The sequence below is a fragment of the Natator depressus genome, chromosome 1 (genome assembly GCF_965152275.1).
Source record: "Natator depressus isolate rNatDep1 chromosome 1, rNatDep2.hap1, whole genome shotgun sequence".
In the NCBI taxonomy this organism is placed as follows: Eukaryota; Metazoa; Chordata; order Testudines; family Cheloniidae; genus Natator; species Natator depressus.
The window spans coordinates 22,673,099-22,696,287 of NC_134234.1; the positions used below are offsets into that span (position 1 = coordinate 22,673,099).

General features: G+C 43.1%; 1 protein-coding gene across 7 annotated transcripts in view; it reads right to left on the reverse strand.

Annotated features, from left to right (window-relative positions):
• PICALM (phosphatidylinositol binding clathrin assembly protein) overlaps positions 1-22,823 on the reverse strand; it is a 107,299-nt gene extending 84,476 nt beyond the window's left edge. Inside the window, exon 1 of one of the 7 annotated variants that reach the window (XM_074956149.1) lies at positions 22,535-22,819. In XM_074956149.1, the coding sequence (XP_074812250.1) occupies positions 22,535-22,664 (130 nt within the window). In that variant the 5' untranslated portion in view covers positions 22,665-22,819. Of the gene's footprint in view, positions 1-22,534 lie in introns of all 7 variants that reach the window. The other 6 variants (XM_074956178.1, XM_074956187.1, XM_074956168.1 and 3 more) reach the window with 6 other exon arrangements.
• Between the last annotated feature and the right edge of the window lie 366 nt (positions 22,824-23,189).

Sequence of the window (23,189 nt, forward strand, 5' to 3'; positions counted from 1 at the left end):
TAAATTAAACAATTCAGATACAATTCAAGGACTGTTAGCATCCCAATGAAACAGATATTTCAATATTTTTATGAAAGAGGTAATGTAATTTACTAAACTAAGCAGATGCCTAACTTTTCTTTGACATTACCCTTCACCCACCCTAAAATATTGTAAGTATTCTTAGTAGGGCTGTCAATTATTAGCAGTTAACTCAAGCAATTAACTCTGAACAAATTAACTCAACGAAAAAGATTAATCGTGATTAATCACAGTTTTAATTGCACTGCTTAACAATAATGGAATACCAACTGAAATTATAAATATTTTGGATGTTTTTCCTACAGTTCCAAATATACTGATTTCAATTACAACAAAGAATACAAATATATTTGAAAATGTAGAAAAATATCCAAAAATATTTAAATAGATTTTATTAAGTGCGATTACAATTGCGATTAATTTCAAAATTTTTAATCTCATAATTAATCATGATTTTTTTTGATCATTTGACAGCCCTAATTCTTAGCCCTATCACAAAAGTGTTCAAACCCTGATGTGTTTAAACTCTTTACAAATACTATGCATCTGATGAAGTGAGCTGTAGCTCACGAAAGCTTATGCTCAAATAAATTTGTTAGTCTCTAAGGTGCCACAAGTACTCTCTTTCTTTTTGCGGATACAGACTAACACGGCTGCTACTCTGAAACCTGTTATTATGCATAACTGTCTCAGAAAAAACAACTACAGAACACTAAAAAGCCAGATAAGGAAAATGTTACATACACAATTTGCCTAATATATGTAATTGTATTTAAAACAAAAAACAACACACAGTAAGAACTTTTGATAAAAATGCATATTCATTTCAACATTCCAGGAATAGAAAGAGGTGAACTGCTGACAACAAAGCTTGCTGGATTTCACAAAGCAGTTAATTTGCCTTTACCCTTCATACTCTTGGGTAAAAGAATTCTAGTAAGTAGATAGTTAGATTAATAATAATTCTTGTCAAGAAAAAAAGTGGATTTCTTGATTCAAATATGGGTCCATGGATCCATTCCATAAAACATACACCAGATATATATTGGATTAAGTTCACGTATTTTGTCCACAAAAACCCTTGAGTCCAAAACACAAAGGAGGAGGAAGCGGTTGATTCCACTTTTACATAAATGGAACTGTAACAAGTGATTAATAGTTTTCGTAATTTTTCCTATGAAACTGTTCTAACTTTAGTAAATTCTACAGAATACGCACATAGCCAAGAAAGAAATCTTTTGCAGTAACATATGGATTAACTTCAAATGAGCTGAAGAGGAAGATGACGTGGATCAAGAACTACATGGCGAAGCAGATGCTATGTGCTTAATCATTGGAGGCCAAGCACACAGCAACAACTATAATTAAGGTAGCCCCAGTGGTTCCTGTCTAGAAGGCCTCTGCAGTTGGTTATCACCAACTCTAACCTTTCCCTTTCAGGATTAATACTCAACATGCTGCCTGTGTGAGGAGGATTTGTTTTAAATCTGAGCACAGTCCAGCTATTTAAATATTGGAGGGCAGATATTTATTATTAAAAAAACAGTTAGTACAGCTGCAGTTTGCGATAGCACACTAAAATTCATCATTGAGCTAGTCCCTAAGCTTAAGACACATGGTTTGAGGTGACCTAATGAAAGTGAGTTTAGACTCTGCCAAGTACTAGAACAAAGTGTTTTTTTATTTTGCTTTAAAACTTTAACTAAAAAAGTCCAACAAAACAAAGACTTCATGCATGTGCACTAATTTTAAAAACAAAGTTTTATAAAAGTCTTGCCACATTTTATTGGACGTAAAAATGTGCTTATGCAAAATTTCACATTCCACCGCAAATGGATGCAGAATAAGATATGTAACAGTGAAGACAGGCTTGGGACAAAAATAATGCACAAATGAACTGGCGTATCCCCCTGCAACATTCACTGCGCATCAACCAATAAGCATCTAAATGAAGCAGAGGCCCTCCAGAAAAAAAGATGCAAGTTGTGATTATGTAATTAAAGACAGAGGTAAAGTTAAGGTTGCATAGGCGGTTTTGACTTAGACTCAGACTTTAAGGCAGAAGGGACAATCATGATCACCTAGTCTTACCTCCTGCACACTGCAGGCCACAGAGCCTGACCCACCCACTCCTGTTCATAATGTCTGGCTGAGTTACCGAAGTCCTCAAATCATGATTTAAGGACTTCAAGTTACAATGAATCCACCATTTACACTTGTTTAAACCTGCGAGTGACCCATGCCCCATGCTTCAGAGGAAATCGAACCCCCCCCAGGGACTTTGGCATTTCCTGACAAGTGCTGCACTTAGCAACTTCAATGTTAGCAGTTCAAGTGAAATTAAATATTGGATTAAAGCTGGCCAAACTGCTTGTAACACAGTTGTTGGGCTTTCATATTGATCCACTTTTAGCTGGCGTCAGACTTTGCAGGAAGAAGTTAGTTAATCCCTTTTGGCTCACTGTGGTATGTGCAGCTCATTTTCTCATTTTGGGCAGATGAAAAGTCCGAGTAGCCCCTCGGGTCAGAGGGACCTAGGGTCTATGATGAGGATAAGTGGTCCTAAGGCAGAAACCAAGGGAAAGTTTTTTCAATCTATACTGTGTACAGTGACCATTTTGAAACAGGGCAGAGGATGCTGACTGTTCACTCTACTTGACACAAGCCCTTTATGGAGTTAACCAGGTCCCAGTTGTTTCTCAGGGTTTATTCTCACTTGAACCAGATACTCTAGAAGAGATTTAGCAGTTTTAGCAGCTTGTCTATACATGGTGTTTATTCCTGATTAATTCCATGTGTGGACACTTATTCCAGAATAAATAAGGAATTCCATGTGCAGAAAATATTTTATCCAGATCTTTCAGAAAATGTTAACCTGTAACGAGGGAACACTGAGGCAGATGAATAGCTACAACAAAAAATTGTGCAAAACACTTTCCAAAAATCAAGGGATTAACTTTATTTCAACAAATCAAACTTTGGTAAAACCTTTTGGAAACTAACTTTCAATTAGAGCAGTTCAAACATCAATATACCCCAAACCCAATCAATATTTAGATTGATGTAGTCAAATACAAATTTCCAAAATCTATCACCACACAAATCAATTGCATGAAGTCACAAACATTACAATAAGAGTGAACAGATCACTAGTCAGATCAGAGTCAATAAATCTTATTTGATACATCAAGTACAAGCAACACTGAGAGAACTATCAAAGTGTGAACTCTGTCTCTTCAAGCTCACATGCAAGGAAGGTAGCCTAACTCTATGTCTACACTTAAAATGCTACAGCAGCACATGTGTGTTGCTATAGTGCTTCAGCATAGACATCTACTACATTGATGGGAGGGATTCTCCACCTCCCAGAGAAGCAGTAGCTAGGTTAATGGAATCCATACATCAACCTAGCACTACCTATGCCAGGAGTTAGGCTGGCTTTAGTTACATCTCTCACAGGTGTGGATTTTTCACACCCGAGAGACAAGCTATATCAATGTCACTTTTCAGCATAGACCATCCCTTATGTCATCTTGACTACACCGCTCAGGTGATTTTTCTCACCCTTGAGCAATGTTGCTGGGTCAACCTAATTTTCTAGCGTAGTAGGCTAGCCGTCACCTACAGCCCCCAACTAAAACCTCTCCAGGGCATCATCAAGGATCTACAACCTATCCTGAAGGACGCTCCCAGCGATAAAGCTATCACCACTCATTCAGGGTGGGTTTTTTTTTAATTGCTGGGAGAGCTCTTCCCTGACAACAATGCATGTCTACACTGCCCACGTCATAGCACTGCCGCGGCAGCACAGCCATGCTATAACGTTTGTAGTGTAGACATACCCTGATTTGTCATGCATATCCCCAAGTTTCACCTCACTTAAAAACTACTTGCTTACAAAAACAGACAAAAATACAAAAGTGTCACAGCACACTATTACTGAAAAATTGCTTACTCTCTCATGTTTACCATATAATTATAAAATAAATCTATTGGAATATAAATATTGTACTTAAATTTCACTGTATAGTATATAGAGCAGTACAAACAAGTCATTGTCTGTATGAAATTTTAGTTTGTACTTACTTCGCCAGTGCTTTTTATGTAGACAGTTGTAAAATTAGGCAAATATCTAGATGAGTTGATGTGCCTCCCTGGAAGAACTCTGGGCAAGGGTGTGGATTTTTCAAAAAAGGGTGTCAAAAGCCACCAGTAATCTGAATCAATGTATGTAACATGCTGCTTGCCAAAATGATTTTTGAGCAAGAATGTGTGTCTAGAAATGAAAAATACTGCCTATTTTCTTGTAACTACACAAAGGAAGTCTGGATTAGCAGATTACAGGTCAAGACATGTTATGCTTCACATTTGCTTTGTCCAAATCTAATTTTTTCCCTCTGATCTCAATAAATCTAATTTTAGTCAAACACCTCTGGTATTGGCAATTTGGGATTGTCTGCATTAAATTCCCAAATAGGTGAAACAATTTCAGTCTTGTTGGCAGTAAAGAAAGGGAGTATGGAGCCTACACTGCTAATGTTTCTCAAGTGGAAGAGCAGATTAACTATCCTCTTCCCCACCGTATGTCATTTCAAGAGCTAGGGTCCAAATGATGCAGAGGAAAGGCCTCAAAACATGGACGGAAATCAATTTTAAGGGGCACCTATAGAAAACAAATACACCCCAAAGTCTTTCAGAATTTAACAGGCAAAATGAGATTCAAGGTTTTTTCCCCGCCTAGTCTCATTATCTAACCAGACTGATTGGTGTAGAAAGGCATTAAGAGCAACTTTTCATTTTAAATATGAAACAGTAATTGTTCGCTGTACATCCAAAAAGTTTTCATTAGATGATGCCATCAGTTTGTACTTTGCTTTTTTCTTTTGAATGAAGGAGGAAAACAGTCATCCCATCTAATATTTTGTGTTTCATACTGTTATTTACACCTGAAAGTCCTCATCTAGATTAAATCAGAGCATGTTTCAGTGGACACAAAAATTAGTGCTCTTGCTTTAGTTATAGCTTTTAAAGGCACGCCTACCCTACACCCACTGAAGTGACCCAGCTACAGCATTGCAGCTGTGTCACTGTAGTGTAGATGCTTCCTACATCGATAGAAGGGGCCTTTCCATCTATGCAGTTTGTCCATCTTGCTGAGAGGCTGTGACTAGGTCGACTGAAGAATTTTTCCATTGACCTAGCCAAATCTACATCCAGGGTTGTCAACTTAACTATGTTGCTCAGGGTGTTAAATTTTTCAGAGCCCAGATTTATGTAGTATGGTCAGTCTAATTTTTAAGTCTAGGCCAGGCCTAACTGTTAACATGTACTTCTACGACAACTGTTTGAACAGACCCTTACTACTCTGATGTTAGCCACTTTAAAGTAAGGTCTGGTCTACACTACAGACTTACATCAGTATAATTACGTCACTCAAGAGTGTGAAAAATCCACACCCCTGTGCAACATAGTTATACTGACCTATCCCCCGTGTAGACAGCTTTATGTCAGCAGGAGAGCTTCTGCCATCAACATAGTTATCACCTCTCAGGGAGGCATCTTCATTAAAGTGCTACAGCACTACCGTGCAGCTGCACTGATGCAGTGTTTTAAGTGTAGACCTGCCCTCAGTAAACCAGTAAATTTAAAACAGCTAAAGTCTCAGGCCTTCTGTACTCCAGAGGCGGTTTGAAGGTACAGTTCTATGGGCTTGATTCCTTGATTGGGCGGGAAAACTGCCATTTCCCAAATACCACCCACTTTGGTCACCGAAATAAGACATTACTCAATAAAATGACTACAGATCTATTATCCTCTGTCTTTATTAAACAAGGAATCAAACAGTTAATAATGCTGATATTCACTCTGACTTCATCCATTGGCTCCCAATTTCTCTACTATACCAACCAACTGCTCATTTTTACTTTCAAAGCTCTTCACAGCCTATCCTATCATCTCTCGTTCACTATCAAAATATCAACTTTGTGCCAATCATGCCATCATCCACTTGTTAATTTTTCTAACACCTCTGTGCTTTGTCCCATGCCACCATCACCACACCTGGAAGGAGCTCCCTGTGAACATCTGCAAGGATATCTTTTTATCCTCCTTACACCCCCCCTTTTTGCTATGATGCCTACAAAAATACCTGAGTTAGGCTGCTGATGAGCTGAAACCACTGCCTATCCTGCTGAATGTTATCCTCACGTTTCCTTGTACTCCTCCATTTGTCTGTCTGTATCCACTCGTTAGATAGTGGACTTTTGGGGTCAGAGACTTTTTTTGGACCCTAGCACAATGGAGTCCTGATCCATAATTAGCGCTCCTACTTACCATGGTAATACAAGCTGTAATTGAAATGATCAGTGGGCATCTGGGATCATTTGTGAGCTAACGGGCAGTTCACGCCTCTCAAGGCTATTACTTCAGGTTCTCTGTAGACTCAAAGACACATCTCAGCATTGGGTAGCTTACATTTGAGGTTCTCACCACCAAACCCTAGAAGCTGAGATTCCTGAGACCAAATATAGCTTCAGAAAGAGGTCAAAAGAGCACATGGATGCATGCAAGCAGTTTCCAAGCCCTGGTTATCGGGTAAATAATGACTGCTTGTATTAGTTTAATACTCCGAGATTGCAATCTGAACTATGACAATAATGCAAATGTGGTCTACCTGAAAGCCAAAGAAAGAAAGAGAGATTACTTTCAAACAGATGCATTAGGAAATAGAGTGCGGTGAGTACCACTTCAGATTTTTAGAGTTTATAAAATCTTCTCAAGTGAAGCCTTGAAGTCTTGAATGAGGAGGGTAAAAGAAATCTTCTGCCTAAATCCCCAAGGATAACTATCTCTGGTTATTAGAATTAGGCTTCTAACAGATTAGTACATTTTTCAAGTCCTGCTGACCACTATTTGCTAAACTATAGAAGTCCTTTATGTGACTGAACCGTCTGCAATATGGACAAATGGTGTTGGTAGCCCACAATGCAAAAGAATTTCCCCACAATCTAATGCAGGCCAAGATGGAGGCAATGGACAAATTGTGTCACCTGACAGACTACAAAACTGAGGAACAGAATTAGCTAGCAAGATGCAGCATTAAGTACTAGGCCGGCATTTTCAGCTAAATGTTTGTGACCTGCAACTACATACCATCTGTAGCTGGGAGCTTTTCAGTGTTAGGGGGTCAGGCTGCTTGACATGCCATAATTTTTATAACAAAAACAGCAGACATGACAACTTTTTAATTGCAGAGCCATTTTGCACAAGTAAGGAAGTCAGCCCCAGTGTCTTAGCCAAATACCAACCTAGGTAATTACATTCTACCTATCTAAATATTTTCCATGCATTTTCAACTACAGAAATAGAGGAAAAGTGAGCACAGTAATACTTGAAGCACGCTGACAAAGTTGCTGTATCTCAATAGTACAGACAGAATACACTGTAAAGTGTTTTGGGATGCTTCCTAGGGTATGTCTACACTATAGAATTAGGTCGAATTTATAGAAGTCGGTTTTTAGGAAGTGATTTTATACAGTCGATTGTGTGTGTCCCCAAGAAGCACATTAAGTTAGCGGAGTGCGTCCACAGTACCGTGGGTAGCATCGACTTTAGAGCGTTGCACTGTGGGTAGCTATCCCACAGTCTCCGCCGCCCACTGGACTTCTGGGTTAAGCTCCCAATGCCTAATGGGGCAAAAACATTGTCACGGGTGGTTTTGAGGACATGTCGTCAGTCGACCCTCCCTCCATGAAAGCAACAGCAGACAATCATTTCACACCTTTTTACTGTGTGGACGCCATACTGCTTTCAGCAGATGGTGCAGTAGGACTGCTAACCACCGTCACTGAACCACCGTTTCAACTCTGCTCTGCTGCTCTCCTGGTGCCATGAATCCACCTCGCAGGTCCTCTATATGACAGTCGTCATCCACCGCTTCCACTGCAACTCTGCTCTCCTGCTCTTGTCTCGCCATACCATGGCGAGTGTGCAGCCTGCTCAGCTCACCGACACTGCCACTGTTGTGTCCTGGTGCTGCTGGCAACAGACGGTGCAGTAGGTCTGCAAAACTGGTCATCCAACCACCGCTTCTGCTGCAACTCTGCTCTCATGCTCTTGTCTCAGTAGCGAATATCTCCATGTTGGCTGCCATGGGCTCCCGCTTCAACTCTGTTCTCCTGCTCTCATGAATCCACCTCGCCGGTCCGCTCGTCACTCTCTATAAATATCTACTCTCGTGGCATCCATTGTCAGCCATCGCTTCCGCTGCAACTCTGCTCTCCTGCAGATGCCATACCACAGCAAGCATGGAGCCCGCTCAGATCACTGCGGCAGCTACGAGCATTGTAAACACCTTGCGCATTATCCTGCAGTATGTTCAGAACCAGAACCCGCAAAGGCAGGCGAGGAGGCGATGGCAGCATGGTGACGAGAGTGATGTGGACATGGACACAGACTTCTCTCAAACTATGGGCCCCGGCAATTTGGACGTCCTGGTGGCAATGGGGCAGTCTCATGCCATGGAATGCCAATTCTGGGCCCGGGAAACAAGCACTGACTGGTGGGACTGCATAGTGTTGCAGGTCTGGGATTATCCCAGTGGCTGCGAAACTTTCGCATGCATAAGGGCAGTTTCATGGAACTGCCCTCACAGTTCACAAGCGAGTGGCGATAGCCCTCTGGAAGCCTGGAATGGCAGACAGCTACCGGTCAGTCGGAAATCAATTTGGAGTGGGCAAATACACTGTGGGGGCTGCTGTGATCCAAGTAGCTAACGCAATCACTGACATGCTGCTATCAAGGGTAGTGACTCTGGGAAATGTGGAGGTCATAGTGGATGGCTTTGCTGCAATGGGACTTCCTAACTGTGATGGGGCGATAGAACGCATATCCCTATCTTGGCACCGGACCACCTTGGCAGCCAGTATATAAACCGCAAGGGGTACTTTTCAATGGTGCTGCAAGCACTGGAGGATCACAAGGGACGTTTCACCAACATCAACATGGGATGGCTGGGAAAGGTACATGACAGTTGCATCTTCAGGAACTCTGGTCTGTCTGAACAGCTGCAGCAAGGGACTTACTTTCCAGACCAGAAAATAACTGCTGGGGATGTTGAAATGCCTAAAGTTATCCTTGGGGACACAGCCTACCCCTTAATGCCATGGCTCATGAAGTCATAGACAGGCACCCTGGACAGTAGTCAGGAACTGTTCACCTACAGGCTGAGCAAGTGCAGAATGGTGGTAGAAAGTGCATTTGGACATTTAAAAGCGTGCTGGCGCAGTTTACTGACTTGGTTAGACCTCAACGAAACCAATATTCCCATTGTTATTACTGCTTGCTGTGTGCTCCACAATATCTGTGAGAGTAAGGGGGAGACGTTTATGGAGGCGTGGGAGATTGAGGCAAATCGCCTGGCCGCTGATTATGCGCAGCCAGACATCAGGGTGATCAGAAGAGCACAGCAGGGCGCACTGCGCATCAGCGAAGCTTTGAAAACCAGTTTCATGACTGGACAGGCTACGGTGTGAAAGTTCTGTTTGTTTCTCCTTGATGAAAACCCGCCCTACTTCCCTGTAAAGCCAACTGACCATCTCCCTTCGATCACCGCTTGCAGAGGCAATAAAGTCGTTGTTGTTTCAAATTCATGCACTCTTTATTAATTCGTCACACAAACAGGGGGATAACTGCCAAGGTAGCCCGGGAGAGGTGGGGGAAGAGGGAAGGACAAGGCCACACGGCACTTCAAAACTTATTGAATGCCAGCCTTCTGTTGCTTGGGCAGTCCTCTGAGGTGGAGTGCTTGGGTGCCTGGAGCCCCGCCTCAGCGTTCTTGGATGTCTGGGTGAGGAGGCTATGGAACTTGGGGAGAAAGGCGGGCGGTTACACAGGGGCTGCAGCAGCGGTCTGTGCTCCTGCTGCCTTTCCTGCACCTCAACCATACGCTGAAGCATATCAGTTTGATCCTCCAGTAGCCTCAGCATTGCATCCTGCTTCCTCTTATCACGCTGCTGCCACTTCTCCTCTTGCTCCCACAACCTCTCCTGTCCTCGTGTTCATTTTGTGCTTTCCTGGACTCTGACATTGCTTGCCTCCATGCATTTTGCTGAGCTCTTTCAGTGCGGGAGGACTGCATGAGCTCAGAGAACATTTCATTGCGAGTGTGTTTTTTTCGCCTTCTTATCTGCACTAACCTCTGGTCAGAGATGATAGGGGGAGCACTGAAACATTTGCAGCTGCGGGAGAAAAAAAAGGGAGAGTAGTGTTTAAAAAGATATATTTTAGAGAACAATGGGTAGACTTTCACGGTGAACCAAGCTGTTAACATTACATAGTACATGTGCTTTCGGTACAAGGTTGCATTTTGCCTCTTATATTGAGGGCCTGCCGGTTTGGTGTGAGAGATCATACACGCAGGCAGGGGCAAAAGAATTCGGCCTGCAGGCAGCCATGGTCTTTTGGCTTCTTTAACCTTCATAACAGGTGGGAATGGTTTCAAACAGCAGCGCCCGCATTTCCCATACCAAGCACGCATTGGGTTGTCCCTTTAAAATGGGTTGTCCCTTTAAAAGGAGGGGCTGCAGTTTTTGGGTTAACATGCAGCACAAACCCAACTAACACCCCCCCCCATACACACAATTCTCTGGGATGATCGCTTCATCCCTTCCCCCCACCACGTGACTAACAGCGGGGATCATTTCTTTTCAGCCACAGGCAAACAGACCAGTAGGAACAGACACCTCTGAATGTCCCCTTTATAAAATTCCCCTATTTCAACCAGGTGACCATGAATGATATCACTCTCCTGAGGCTAACACAGAGAGATAAAGAACGGATGTTGCTGGAATGCCAGCAAACACCGGGACCATACGCTGCCATGCTTTGTTATGCAATGATTCCAGACTACGTGCTGCTGGCCTGGCATAGTAAAGTGTCCTACCATGGAGGACAGAATAAGGCTGCTTTCTCCAGAAACCTTTTGCAAAGGCTTTGGGAGTACCTCCAGGAGAACTTCCAGGGACATCTCAGTGAAGATTTCCGCTCCATGCCCAGACATGTTAACAGACTTTTCCAGTAGCTGTACTGGCCGCGAATGCATCCCAAGTCTTCAGGGCAAATCAATCATTAAACACACTTGTTTTTAAACCATGTATTATATTTTCAAAGGTACACTCACCAGAGGTGCCTTCTCCGCCTTCAAGGTCCGGGAGCCCACCTTGGGAGGGTTTTGGATCCAGGGTGATACACAGTTCCTGGCTGTCGGGGAGAACGGTTTCATCCTTCTACTCATCTTCCTCATCCCCTAAATCCTCATCCCTGTTGCATGAGACTCCCCCCTTGCAGGAGTCCACGTACGGGGTGGGGTAGTGGTAGGGACACCCCCTAGAATTGCATGCAGCTCATCATAGAAGCGGCATGTCTGGGGCTCTGACCAGGAGCAGCCGTTTGCCTCTTTGGTAGGCTTGCCTGAGCTCCTTAAAAAATTTCACGTGGCACTGCTGTGAGTCCGTTATAGCCTCTGTCCTTCATGCCCTTGGAAATTTTTTCAAATATTTTGGCATTTCGTCTTTTGGAATGGAGTTCTGACAGCACGGATTTGTCTCCCCATACAGCGATCAGATCCAGTACCTCCCGTTTGGTCCATGCTGGAGTTCTTTTGATGTTCTGGGACTCCATGCAGAGCTCATCAGCAGAGGTGACCATGGTCACCAGTGCCACACTGGCCAAACAGGAAATGAAATTCAGAAGTCCCCGGGGCTTTTTCTGTCTACCTTCCTAGTGCATCTGAGTTGAGAGTGCTGTCCAGAGCAGTCACAATGAAGCACTCTGGGATAGCTCCCGGAGGCCAATACCGTTCAATTGCGTCCACGCTACCCCAAATTCTGTATACTGTAAGGTATTATTCATAAATGTCTAATACTTTTGAACCCTGCAAAGCTCTTGGTCTAAACTTGAGGCAGTGAGTTCCCCAGTTTAATTATTCAACATGAATACATTTTTCAAAGGCTCCAAAGTCACACAGGTGCCTAAGTAAAGCGTCCTACCATGGATGACAGAATAAGTTTTTCACTGTTTTTCAAGGGGACAAACTCCTAAATCACTTTTGACACTGATGAAAGGAAACTGTTTTTCACAGGGTAAAGTTTTCAAAAGCTCTCATACATGCTGCCTTTCAGTTTTATTGGTGACCCCTTAATCTAGCATTACATCTCACTCCTTAGTTTCCCGACAGAGTTACTTGGTGAAAAATAAGCTTCGGTGGTAGGCAAATGAAAGAGGCTTGCTCCTGTTTCACTATTTGAGAGAAGTTGCTCTGAGTAAACAGGAGCACCCAAATAACTTGACAACTCGATTAGCAATCTATATCTCCAGTACATCTCCAAATTAAGCAGTCTTAATCATTTAAGGCTGCACACCACTGGTGCCTGCATGCAAGGAATGTGTAGCTACACACTGCAGCAAAAAGCAGGCTGAGCACACATTGCAGTACGTAGCTACACGTCAATGAAAGGCCTCAGTGGCAGGAAATGCCTTTCCTGGCTACCTCCTCCTGCCAGAGCCTTCCTGATGTTGGAGCCTTTCCCTATGGCAGGGAAAGACTCCAGCAGTGGGGAAGCAGAAGGACACGACACTGCTAAATATAGCAGTGTAGACAAGAGAGGCACCAGTTGGTCACACGGAGAGCCGTGTTGGGTATAGGTGCATCTTTAGTCGCATAAGCTGTGCCTCACTGTCTACACTGCCATTTATAACTATGCTACAAGGTGTGCAGGGTAGACATACCCCAAATCTCTAAGCTGGGGTGGGCAAACTACAGCCCGTGGGCCACATCTGGCCTGCTAGCTGTTTTGATCCGGCCCTCGAGCTCCCGCTGGGGAGCGGGGTCTGGGGCTTGCCCTGCTCCGGCGCTCCAGCCGGGGAGCAGGGTTGGGGGCTGCTCCGCGTGGCTCCCAGAAGCAGTAGCACGCTCCCCCCTCCCGCTCCTACGCACAAGGGTAGCCAGGGGGGTCCACTCTGCATGCTGCCCACACCTCAAGTGCCGCCTCCGCAGCTCCCATTGGCCAGGAACTGTGGCCAACGGGAGCTGCAGGGACAGCGCCTGTGACAGGGCAGCACGCAGCAGTACTGCCTGTCCACGCCTCCATGTAGGAGCCAGGTAGGAACATGCCGCTGCTTCCAAGAGCTGTTTGACGTAAGCGCTGCACAGAGCCTGCACCTCTGAGCCACACCCCTTCACCCCAGCCCCCTGCCCCAGCCCTGATTCCCCTCCAAACCCCCTGGTCCCAGCCCGGAGCACCCTCCTGCACCCCAAACCCCTCACCCTCAGCCCCACCCCAGAGCATGCACCCCCAGCTGGAGCCCGCACCCCAACCCCAATTTTGTGAGCATTCATGGCCCGTCATACAATTTCTATACCCCGATGTGGCCCTCAGGCCAAAAAGTTTGCCCACCCCTTGTCTAAGCACATACAGGTCTTCTCATGCTTCTAGTTTTAGTCATCCTTCTCTGGATGCTTTGTTTCTACTATGTAGCTTTTGAGATGGGTTGATCAGAATTGAATAATGTTCAAGGTGAGTGTGTACCATCGATCTATGTCATGGCATAACTTTCTGTATTATTATTGTATATACATCTTAACATTGATTTTTTATTTTTACCACTTCTCACTGAACAGAGATCATCACTGAGCTATCTACAATGGTGTCTAGATCTTTTTTCTGACGATGTAGTCAGTTCAGAACTAATAAATATGTGCAATTCAAATTATTCTTTCCATTCAGCATGATCTTGAGTTCCTCCCACCTTCATTTTCACCTGCCACTGTATTGCCTATTCACTCCCCTCCCTAGCTCAGTAATGAACAAACACTAGCCCAGTTTGGGGCATCCTATTTTAACCTTCCATATTATAAACTGAACACTTACCACATCTTCCTCTGTCAAACAACATCTAATCCAGAACAGAACTTTACATCTCATTCCTTATTTTTTCCCCAAGTAACTTTGAAAGGAAACTAAGTTTTGGTCCTAGGCAAATGAAAGATACTCGCTCTGGTCTCCCTCTTTGAAAGAAGTTGCTCTGAGACAAAAATGGCAAAACCCTTAAATATATGCCCAGCGGCAGATTAGCCACTGGGCCAACACGACCCACACCCAGGGGCCTGGGGCAAATAGGCGACCACTCCGCCCAGCACTCCTGCCGGTGAGCAGGGTCAAGCTTCTCCTGTTCCCCAGCAGGAGCACCGGGTGGGCGTGGCAAGCCCCGTGCACCAACCCCTGGCAGAAGCGCCAGATGGAGAGGCGGCAGGCCCCCACACCCCAGCCAAAGTGCAGGGGAGGGACTGCAGGCAGAAAGGGTGGGGAGAGGCCACCACTTGTTCTGGCCCAGGGCCCCACAAAAGCTTAATCTACCTCTGGCCCTGCCTCTCCTATGAAAAACACATCTTGGCGATAGCATGAAAGTAACCCATTGGTCAGGCTATGCCATTCACTATATCAGGAGGGCTTCCTTTCCATGTCTGTCCCTCCCTCTCATTCAATAGAGCTATTTGTTCATTTTTATTGGACTTAGGAGGGCAATTTTTATAGTCATGCCTTTTAATTTTTCATTTTGTTTCACAGAAACCGAAACATCTTGGCAAACGGGAATTTCATAAAAACGTCTCAGCAGTCCTTCAATTACCCTATCACTGACATGGCAATGGTAATTTTAAAAAATATATATTTAAACACTACTTTTGTCTTGTAATTGAGGCAGGTTGCCCCACTTTTCTGAGGAAGTGACAAAGAACTATTTACATTTAGTTTCAAAAAGATAAACCAAGATCCTAGATTTAGCTCTTGCACTGGGCACCGTTAAAGCACCCCGATAGATTCAGCATTTCAATTTCTGAAAAGCATTGATGCTGAAAGGCCCTTCCTACTACAAAGTACCTTAAACCTGTGTAAGGCCTTCCAACGTATATGGTAGTTGCAGCTCTGAAGTCTTCATGAAATTGGAATTTATATGGCAAAGTTAGCTTATTACAAGATCACACGTTAACTTTTTATTTTATCGAAATAACTAAAACATCTGCCAGTAAGAAAATATAACTAATGCATGCACTGTAGCTGAGGCCATTCACTAGAGGCCTTGTCTATATTAGAAAATGTTTGCCAGTATAGCTAGTGGAGTTAAAGCAAAGGAGGCTGTAAATGGGGAAAACCCAAAAGAATGAAACAACACAGATAAGTTACAGAGTAGCAGCCATGTTAGTCTGTATCCGTAAAAAGAAAAGGAGTACTTGCGGCACCTTCGAGACTAACAAGTTTATTTGAGCGTAAGCTTTCGTGAGCTGCAGCTCACTTCATCGGATGCATACAGTGGAAAATATAGAGGGGAGATTTTATATACACAGAGAACATGAAACAATGGGTGTTACAATACAGACTGTAACAAGAGTGATCAGGAAAGGTGAGCTATGGGGGGGGGGGGGGGAAGACGACCTTTTGTAGTGATAATCAAGTTTACAAGATAGTGGGAGGGGAAATAGATAAGATTGCTGCTTTGAAGGTGTGTTTCTTAGGCTAAGATAACAATGGCTGGGCCATCAGTGGGGGAAGGAACTACCTGTATAGCTCCATCCAGGCTAGAATGGTTTACTCTTTCCAAGGATATAAAGTCTGGGATAAAACAAGATCTAAAACCTCAAAGTCCTAGAAAAGGAAGAACTGGAGGCTAGCAACCCCATTCAGAGATTCAGACTTCTTCAGCCAGGGCAGCCTACTTCTCCCTAGTGATGGAGTTAGCTGGGCAAAAGATGATTTACCAAGGTGTAAATATTACTCTTTTATGTAGGCCTGCTATTATTTTTATTCTTTGCATCTATGAGGAATGAATAAATAAAGGATACATTTACCCTATCTTAAGCCTTAAAACACTTCACACACTTCAGCTGTATTTTTTATTGAGAAATGGTTTTCTGAGCTATATTTTGATCAAAAAATTCAAAAATGTCCAAAATCAACATTGCTGCTGTGATCATGCCAAACAGTTTAGAACGTGCAGAATGAAGTTTGAGCTCCAGTTCTCCATGAATTGCTAAAATCAGAGAACTGATAGATTATGCCACAGTTTTTAATACTCTCAACCATCCCTCCATCTCTCCCAAAACACACCCCAAGTACTACTTTAGTCCATGTTCTTCCAATGTTTATAGATCTACCTGTCACTGGTCGAAACTCTTTCCATCAGATAGCATGAACGAAGAAGAGAAAGAGCTACTGTGCGTTTCAAATGCTTGTTAAGAAAAAGAAAAATCCACCAGAACAGAAATTGAAACTAAAGGTGAACACACACTGAAATGTGGACACAATACACCAATTAATAAAGAGGTCGGAGGGAGGGATCAGCACAGATATATAAACAAACCTTTCAAAAGCATCTTTATATCTAGAATAAAGTCTTTACTTTGGACACCCACAAGTTATTCTGTGACATTAGATAATAGACTTCCAGGACTATCATCCACAGCTGAAATACAGCCATTACTGGGTGAAATTAAGAAGTAGCTATACAGCAATACATAACACAACAGTTTAGGGAAGGAGGAATAATGTATACATTTGCAACTGGAGTAAGAATTTAGAAAGAAATTACCCAAATTAAAATTAGTCTATATTAGTGAAAGACACTACTAAGTGGCATGGATTGTCATTTGAAAGACTAACCAATTTTTAATCGAAGTGAAAGATGAAATATTTTAAGAATCATGGCGCAGAAATTCAAACACCAAAAGCTGTCCATTAAACAGGTGTCACTGTCTGAGATTAGCTACCACGGAAGCAACACTGAAGTTAGAGGGAAAAAATAATAATTACATTTTTAAGAGTTAAGGAAATATATTTTCATGTTATTCAACAAACAATAATTCCTCTATTTTACAAACAGCTGGTTGTAGGTTTAAGACAACAGTGTAACTAAGAATAAAACAATATTATGGCTTCAGCCGTAAAACATGGATGGAGACATATCATATGAATCATAAACCTATTAAATGGACTTTCCACTTAGTTTTAGGTTCTCCAGCAGTCAGTCCAGGTTCTCAAAGCTGCAACATTTGGGACGCACACATTGCGGCAGAGTATTTAGTTCAAAACAAATCAATAGTTTTATTGCATTTTTAAAAATAGTTTCATGAAAACATTTTTCATCTGAATTTTTTAAAAACTATCAAATTTAAGTTGTGAATGTTAAGCATGTTAAAAATTCCACTAGCAAAGGTGTTTGGTAATATAGAACAAAAGCATCATTTTAGATAGTTAATGTTTTTTATACCAAATATACTGAAGAAATGCAAAATTTCAAAGTATTAAACTGACGTTTCACAATTTGCATTAAAATCCCTCTAGTTTCTAGCCAAGCAGGAATGATGCTGCTAAGTTCGTATGTAGTGCTGATTTTAATGCTGAAAAAGTAGTTTTCTTTTCATCTCAACTCCAAAGAATTCCTCAACCTCATCTCAGAATGTCACACAATTTTTTTTTCTATAAATTCACAAAATAGGATTATCACTTGGCATGCAAGTAAGGATGATCACTTTTGGATGCTGGTTTCACTAACATAATTCTGTTCTTATAAAACAAATGAGAACTGTCAATGCTGATTAGAATGCCAACAATATTAATTACATTTGTGAAATTCCATCATGTTCAAAGGAAATCCATTACAACAATATGTTAGAAAAGGAAACAGACAGAGTTTGTTTCAGACTACAGAATTGCTTCTTGGGCACATAATACCATCTCACTGTGGTTCATGTGAGACAAGTGTTACTAATAATCAATATCCATTGCTGACACAGTAGGTGCCCTTATACACTTGACACCTGCAGTAGCTAAACTGGAAACTACTACAAAGGTACCATAATAAGTGTACATACAGAGAATACCAGAGAGCATTTTTAAAGGGTGCTGACTTTAGCATGTCTAGTGCTAGACAGCAGAACAGCTGCTTATATCTAATACTAAGGGTTCCTGAGGGAGAATAACTGAACACTTCTGTTTTGGTGAGGAGGAAGCACATGCACGCGAAAGGGGAGAAAATTACAATAAGTTCTACAAAAAGTTCAGCCCAAAAAAGCAATGCCGCCAGAAAATCTAATTCCGGTATCAGAAAATGAAAGATTTATGGAAGACTCAGATCATCTGAACTTAGATTCAAGATAGAATCCCCTTTTTTAATGTTTTGACCTTTGTGTGTCATTTGCAAGACAATGACCCATCTGAACACATTTCTGATATGAATCATAGAATCAAAACCACAGGAATCAGAGATTGAGGACACCTATTAAGACTTCTATTCCACCTTCCAGACACTGCAGCATTGGTCCCTCCAGTACATATTCTAATACTGTGTCCTAGAAACTGAGGGGCTGAGTTATTTTTGGTGTAGCAGGACCAGTCATTTCATGCCTTAGGCTTCTACAAGCTGTCATTTTCCTTAAAAAATAAATATTCTGATTGGGTTTAATACCTCTAATAGTCCATACAGACATTACTCAGCAAAAGAACTTTAGGAAGGGTTAGTCAGTCAAAGGTAGATTTATTCATTGTACATTTTACTATGTTTCTTATGTCACTTTGTGAAAAGCTTGCCTAAATAAAATTAAATCCAAAAAAAAAAAAAAAAAAAAAAGCACATGAATTACTTCAAACTATTGCCCTATTGCTCACCTGGACTTTCAATGCCCAACCTGTTGTAAACATTTTGTAACATGAATTGTCTGTTAACACAGACTTGAGTACCACATTAACAGTAATTATACTAAAACTGTTCTGAGATTAAAAAAGAAGGTGTTAACTGCTGACCAACCACTAGTCATAATACAAAGCAAACAGAAAAATATGCACTGAGACATCTTCTCCAAAATCCACTTCTATAAGACTAAATGCCAGAGTATGCCAATCAATATTCAAAAAATTCCATAACACCTTACATACAATGTCAACCACTATCACAAAAATGCACTACAGATTCTAGTAGAGTTGCTTGCTTGAATTATATTTTGAAACGCACACAGAACCTGTGAAATAGCGAGAAAAAGCAACTAAAACAATTTGATGCCAAGTTATTCAGCTACATTTAGCTAAACATTCATTGCTTAGATATTTCTTTCAAATCCACTGCGAGGGTGACCCTTAACTTTTAGGGATCTCCCTGTGCTATGCCAGCAAGGTAGTAGTTCCAAATTATTACTTCTCTTAAAGAGAAAACTTGAGTTGGCAGGAAACTGGAGTGAGGGATCAAGCACGCATAACAATGGATATATTAAATCATTCTTAAAACACAAAGCAATGTTAGCAAGCTACCACAGAAAAGGAGGCTCCTACTATAACACAGAGAGAGTAGTTTGCCTTTTTTGAACACTTGGCCACTTAAATCTATTGTAGTAAGGTAAAAGGGGATGTTATTCTTAAACTGGAACTATTTGGAAATGGTAAACAATGTAACATCTGTTACTGAACTACAAGGGGACTTCCAAGATTCCTAACAAGCACGTATACACATTATACTAGACCAAGTATATGTATACAGAGTTCCTGCACAACTGAAACAAATTTAAGAAGACCACATTGGGACAGGTTTATCTGACCTTATTAGGATTCATGCATAAATTGACTTAAGACTGCCAATAAAAGATCAAGCTTTTAAAGAAATATTAAGCATACAAATACTACCACCAAAATGTGTACTTTAGAAAAATGCATAATATTTTACTGGTAGATTGAATTCTCAAGTATTTTAGTAGCTTAACACACCTCAAAACTCTTCCAGCATTTTACTAATATCATTTGGTAGTACATCTTATTGATGATCTCCACCATGGAGTTTTTATAAAATGCAACCTTTAAGATGGGAAGGAGCAGAAAAACAATTTAATGTTGGATAAACATTATCCAATATTTGCAGTATTTGTCATTTAAAGTATTGTTACTTTGTGCTCCAAATGTAAAATCTCTAAACAACCTAATTCAAATTAAATCTAAACCTTTACTTATCATACAAATTAACAAACGAGAAACAGTTCTCAGAATCAGAGGCCGGAGATGGAAATGGCCTATTAGGTCATACAGACCTGCAAAAGAATGTGAGGAACCTTTCCTGTGCAGCTTTGCTGGAACAGCACAAGATATTAAGGTTAATGATGGCCCTATTAAAAGTCAGACCATGTTGTAGCTCAAAGTTGCATGGTTATTGAACAAGCTCAGATTTCTGTTGCCTCACCAACTGAAGATACCTGGCATAAACATAGCAAGTGTTCTACAGATGAAGATGCAGAAACTCAAAAGAACCTGAGAACTGATTCAAGCTAAAGACAACAGCTGCAGAACCAAGTAACACACTGGTGATTTGAACAAGAAAGTCACAGTTCTTGTACGCTGATAAAGGCAAGACTAGATGTTCCTGAAGTCATCCAGGGAAAGCTAGGAAAAGTGATATAAAGCTACCATCATATAGGAATCCAGAAAGGAAGATGGAAGAATAGCTCAAAAAAAAAGTCACAATACTGTCATTATCCAGATTTGCACAATAATCAGCTATCATAATTCGCCTTCAGAAATATCTCAACGAACTATAAACTGGGAAGGCCAAGGCAGGACTTCAGGTGATCCTGCAACGCAGACCGAAAATATGAAGCTGGTAAAGTACTGTAACATCACCAAAGCAAAAAAGGAAGAGAATCTGTCAGAGAACAAAACAACAAAAAAATAACCAACTTATTTGCTGCTGTATTTCAAGAAGGTTGATCTTATGTTTGAGGCACTGGACTAGGATTCATGAAATAGGTTCTATTCCCAGCTCTTCCACAGACTTCCTGTATGACACTGAGCAAACCACTTAATCTCTTGTTTCAGAGTAGCAGCCGTGTTAGTCTGTATTCGCAAAAAGAAAAAGAGTACTTGTGGCACCTTAGAGACTAACAAATTTATTTGAGCATAAGCTTTCGTGAGCTACAGCATCTGATGAAGTAGCTCACGAAAGCTTATGCTCAAATAAATTTGTTAGTCTCTAAGGTGCCACAAGTACTCCTGTTCTTTTCACTTAATCTCTGTCTCTGACCTTTATCTTTAAAATGGAAAAAATACTTCCTTTCTCCCCCTCTGTCTATTTAAAATGTAAACTGTCCTATACTGAGAATGTTGATGTGCTTGTGCGGTACCCAGCAAGCTTTTACTAATTGTATTATTGTACCATCTAGGAACTGAACTGACACATGCATGGCGTGAAAATACAATAAACTGCTTAGTCTATCAACTTCAGTTAATATTACTGCTTTGATAGAAAGATGTCCCTCACAAATGGCCAAATAGTATCGTAAGAATGTGGTGGGAAGGAAGAGGAGGATTTATTAGGAACATACTTATCAGTCCAGGTGCATCTTTTAGGGGCCTATGATTTTATGGATTGAGGTGAAGGCAGAGAGCTGAGCTATTCAAAGTCTACATGCTGCACTTCGGCTGCATAACAAGGTGATTTCAGGAATGGATGCTGACAGTCAGTTTTGATGTCAGTACAGGTATATTCGTAGTGCAGAAGTTTCTTCTTGAACTTCATAATCTCATGTCTTAAGAAGGAGCTGGCAACCCGAGGTAGGCTTTTGTTGGGAAATTCAAAACATAAAGCACCTTCTAGCCAAAGATTTGTATGAAAGATGATGCCCCTGTACACAGTACAAAGGACAACTCTCATATGAATCCCAACAACCTCTCCTTTAACAGCAGCTGCTTATGGTGAGAGAGTTGCTCCTGGGGACTCTGGTAAAGCCCTCCACCCTCTCATTTGTATTGGCCTCTGAAAAGTAGTTGAATTCACCTGTTGTATGTGGGGGAGTTTCAGTTACTCAGAGTACACATGCTTCTCATGCCCTCCCTCTCATGTTGTGCCTTGGTCAGGGGGCCCAGCAGAAGCCCAAGGGGAAACCCCTCGTTACTTGCAATCCAGTGGTCCCATGATTCCCTATGTGTAGAAGCTAGATAAGTATTTGAACATTTTGGTTACTTGCAACCCAGGTGTTCTACCATACCCCGGGGATGGGTGGAAAATGTTCAAGATGCCCCTATCAGGCTCCCAGAGGAACCTCTCCTGCCCCCACTCACAGTCCCCTCGGCCCCTAGAGGGGACCTCTCCTGTCCCCCACTCACAGACCTCACGGCTTCCGGAATGAACCTCTCCGGTCCCCCCGTTACTCACGGACCCCACGGCTCCCAGGGGTGAACCTCTCGTGCCCCCCCACCCGTACTCACAGTCCCTACAGCCTCCGGGGGAACCTCTCCCCCCACCCCCGTACTCACAGACCCCCACGGCTCCCGGGGGAGAACCTCTCCCCCCACCCCCGTACTGACAGACCCCATAGCTCCCATGGGAACCTCTGCCAGTCCCCCGCACCCCGTTACTCACAACCCCCCCGGTACTCACAGACCCCCCCGGTCCCCGGGGGAGCCTCCGCCACACACACCCCAGTACTCACAGTCCAGGTGCTTCTTCTTGGGCCCCATGACCTCGTGGGTCGTGGCCTTGCAGACGGTCTTGGAGACGGCCGAGCCGGTCACGCTGTGTTGGGCCGCCGTGATGCGGTCGGTGAGGCTCTGGCCGGACATGGTGCCGCGGCGCCGGGCTGGGACGGGACAGGGGGACCGACCCGGTCGGACACGTCGCTCTGCCCCGCCGCAGGCAGCTGCGCTCGGACACGTCGCTCGGCCCCGCCGCAGGCCGCTGCGCTCCGCCCCCGGGGACGGCCCTGTCACCCGGGCAGCGCCCCCGCCTCCTGCCCCCCGCCCCCGCCCCCGCCCTTCGCTGCTTCCGCTCGGCCGGGGTCGGGGGACACACGCACACTGGGCGCCGCAGGAAAATGGCGGCCGCGCAGCACCTCCCCGGATCGTTCCGGGCCGCCCGAATCACGTGACTAAACACCCTCCCCCCCGGCCCCGGCCGGCCCCGGCCCCGCCCCCGCACTGGTCACGTAGCTCCCTCTGCTCCTCCTCTCCCCCAGCCCGCGTCACGTGACACGCCTCCCTCCTGGCGCAACAAGGGGGAAGCGGGCCCAGGAGGTCACGTGGTGCTGTGCCGTCTTCCCTGTGCCTTCTTAGCGCCAGCTGGGGTGGGTCGCAGGCGGTGCCCTGGTG